Source organism: Aphanomyces invadans, assembly GCF_000520115.1.
Source record: "Aphanomyces invadans strain NJM9701 unplaced genomic scaffold supercont1.4, whole genome shotgun sequence".
Lineage (NCBI taxonomy): Eukaryota > Oomycota > Saprolegniomycetes > Saprolegniales > Verrucalvaceae > Aphanomyces > Aphanomyces invadans.
In genome coordinates, this window is record NW_008580149.1 from 2719699 (window position 1) to 2723012 (window position 3314).

General features: G+C 57.5%; 1 protein-coding gene across 1 annotated transcript; it reads right to left on the reverse strand.

Moving 5' to 3' along the window:
• Positions 1 to 254: 254 nt before the first annotated feature.
• H310_03165 (hypothetical protein) lies at positions 255 to 1450 on the reverse strand (the record flags this gene model as incomplete). The annotated part of the gene is made up of 3 exons (XM_008866948.1): positions 255 to 455; positions 1138 to 1311; positions 1367 to 1450. 3 exons carry the CDS (start codon positions 1448 to 1450, stop codon positions 255 to 257), a joined length of 459 nt encoding a protein of 152 aa, XP_008865170.1.
• Positions 1451 to 3314: the final 1864 nt, after the last annotated feature.

A 3314-nucleotide genomic window follows, 5' to 3' on the forward strand; every position in this document is an offset into this window, starting at 1 on the left:
GTGGTGTTAGTGGACTGGTCGGCTTGATGCAAATGTACCACCGAGCAAGTGTCCTCGGCCATGCGGTCTTGATGAACGAAGGGTACCAACTCACCGTTCCCGAATTCGAGACAGGCTCGGGTGCAGTTCACGACAGCGCCGAGCTTGCGGAGCATGTTGTATCCCAAAATGCAAGGACTCACCGCCCCGTCCATGACCCACAGTGAAAAGTAGGCGCGGCACGTCCCGACGGATACCACAAACTTGGTGAGCCCCTACGTGGGCATCTTGGTGTTGGACGCTGAGATCAACCCGTACTTCGATTGCACCAACGGAGGGCTTCCTAACAGACGCCAGATGTCGGGGTTGATCACACTGACAAAGGAGCCGATGTCCACCAGGGCGTTCACCTCGACTGGGAGTTGTCGATGCTGGATGACCGCCTTCACGAGGGGAACCGCTGAGCCTTCGGCGACCTGACCCACGACCAAAGGCTCGGAAGGCTCACCAGTCGTCGTCATCACCCGACGAGCGCAGTCCTCACGAACATCGTCATCCGGGACATCCCGAAATGGCCAATCCATGTATGGGCTTGTGACTGCCGCCGAGGCCTTGACGAGTCCCGTAATGCAGGCTGCGCTTGGCTTTTTGACTCCTGTCGGTTGAATTCTTGACTCGACGAGGCGTCGTGAGGTGCGTTCCGTCTCGCTGAAAGGCGCTGAAGTACACGCGCGGAGCCGACGTTGCTTCACGTTGCCGACGCCAATCCTTGGAGGGCAACCGCGTGTCTTCAAGTTGGACTAATGGTAAGTCGGCTTCAATGTCCGAGCCCAGAAAACGCCATCGGGCCAATGCAGCGAACCGGAGCTTCAGTCGGGGTCGGTTGGTAGCTCGTTGCAGAGTTGCAACTTGAGGTGTTCGTCCCGTATCACTTTACTCCGGGACTCTTCGGGACGTAGGGCCCATGCCTCTCAATTTTTTGAGACCCAATGGTGGACCGATACAAGCGAGCCCACCGGGTGGAAGCCACCACCGCGTCGCGACCAGTACTGAAGTCTCCGCTAGCGGTCCGGGCTTCTTCACACGTTTTCAAGGCGTCCCTGAACCACTGGCGCCATCCTACAGGGTCGTCGATGTCGGCAGTGTTTTCTAACATACTTTCATCGCTTTGGTCAAAGGTCGCTGCAGGGTTGCCATGATGAGGTCCACTATTTCTTGATGGGTCACGTCCCAGCGCAGAGCGCGCAATGCCTTGACTTGTCGTTCGATGTCCGCGGCGGACAGCGAGTAGAGCCGTTCCTCAACATCCACATGCTTGGACGCTTGAGTCTGCTATGCCCTCCCAGTCACCGATTCGTATCGCTTCGATCTGCTCCATCGAGAATACGGCCGGCGTCGCCGGGTCCATCGTTGTCGACATCACAGAGACGGCCGGGTTAATCGTCTCTTTTGCGGGAACAACAGTCGACATGAAGCGCGTCGCTCCCCCGCCTTCGTTGGCGCTGTTATTGTCGTCCGGGACCTCACCATCCCGTTTTTGTCTTGTGTCTCGGTCAGAGCCCCACTGGCCCAAGGGTCGTCTTCTTCATACCCACGGCGTTCAGTCCTCACGGGGTCTCTTCTTTCGTATCCAGGGCATCCATTCCTCCTGGTTCTCGTTCATCATCATCATGGCTCAGGGCATCGTGTTCTCTTGAGGGTTCTTCATCATCGTCCTCGCCCAGGGCATCGTGTCCTCCTGGGGTTCTTCCTTCATCAGCGCCCAGGGCATTATGTCCTCTTGAGGTTCTTCCTTCTTTCATAAACGCCACCACCTCGTCAGGTGTGGGTTGCTTGGCCCATCGACTACCAGGGCGGCCCCTCCAGTTCCGGTTAAGGAGGGTTCCTTGTAGTCGAGAGCTCTTCCTGCGGGCGAGTAGCTCAGCCCCAACATTCGACCGGACGTCGTCTTGTCCCTTGGCGACATCGTCGGAGCCGCTGACGCTTCAGTACACTCCCCGTTTCCACTTGTTTTCAAGGCGTTCGGGACGACCAAGTCATCCTGGATTCCCACTTTCACTTCCTTGCTTTCTTCTGTCTTCACTTGCGCCTCAGGTCGAGGCGTGTCCTTCGCTTTCAGTCCATTTCTTATCATTCTATCGAAAGTCATTTCTCCAGGATCGATCGGTACCGCGCCACTTTCGGCGGCTCGCATCCGACTTCCGAATCCTCACTGGGATCCTTCCACACTGGAGGCTTGGCTCCGCAGCAGAAGGCATTCCAGTTGGAAGTTTCCTGGTTGGTTACACGCGTAGCAGTTGAAGTTTCCAGGCGTCAATCCCGGTCCACCCTCGCGCCCATTTGCGCTCGAACCGCGGAAGCCATTCTTCGAGGACAGCCGAGGCAGACCACACTCCACCAGATGGTGACCCTTGGACGGACAACGCATACAAGCGAACGTTCGACGGGGGCAATTCTCTCGGCCATGACCAACCAAGTAGCACCGCCCACAAACAGTCAGCCGTCATTGGTGGTTCGGTCAGGGTTGGGTCGGTCGTTCGGTTGCACCGCAGTATTCCCGTCCGCTCGCATCCCGGACGACCCAACCCCAGCGTTACCAGCCACCACTTTATGCAGAGTCGTGTCTTGCCGAGCACTGAGCTCCGATTCCTCCTGCCGAGGTTGAGTAAGAGTATTCTGGGGGCTAGACTCATCCCGGAAACCCCCCGAAGAGCGTGAATCTCTTGGGCTACCGCGAATCGACGATTGGCGTGACGAAGTCGAGGCCACCGTGTCCGGGGCCGTCTTTCGAGCTGTGAACCGAACGTCGTCCCCACGTTGATCAATTTCCACATCCCGTTCGCGCAGGTATTCTAGGCAGTCGCTGACGGAGCGGTGTCTAGACAGGGCACCTCGCAAGCCCGCCGACACCACGTTGTCTTCGCTCCCATTGATCGGCATGGCTACGGCGATGGTGGGGTTCATGTCGGCATCCCGGACTCCATCAGCCATTCGCCAGGCGAACTCCCGTACCGCTTCGGTCGGACGGCGCTTGGAATGGTCGGTGATGTCAGCCATATTCCGATTGAGGGGCTTTGCGATGAAATCATGTCGGAACGCTTCGCGGGCCTCCACCCAAGACACGTTGGATCCATCCCGACAACGACAGCCCACCAGTCCTGTACCGAGCTGTTGACTGCCTTCTCTTGTGCGTCTTGCAAATTCGGGGTTAACTCTGCACGTAGTTGTATTAGGAAGTGTAATCAAACTACGCCTCCGATCTCTTGTGCTGCGATCTTTCCGGTTGTCTGCTTCCGTCGTTCTGGATATTGTCGCCAAGAGGGTAGGGTACATTG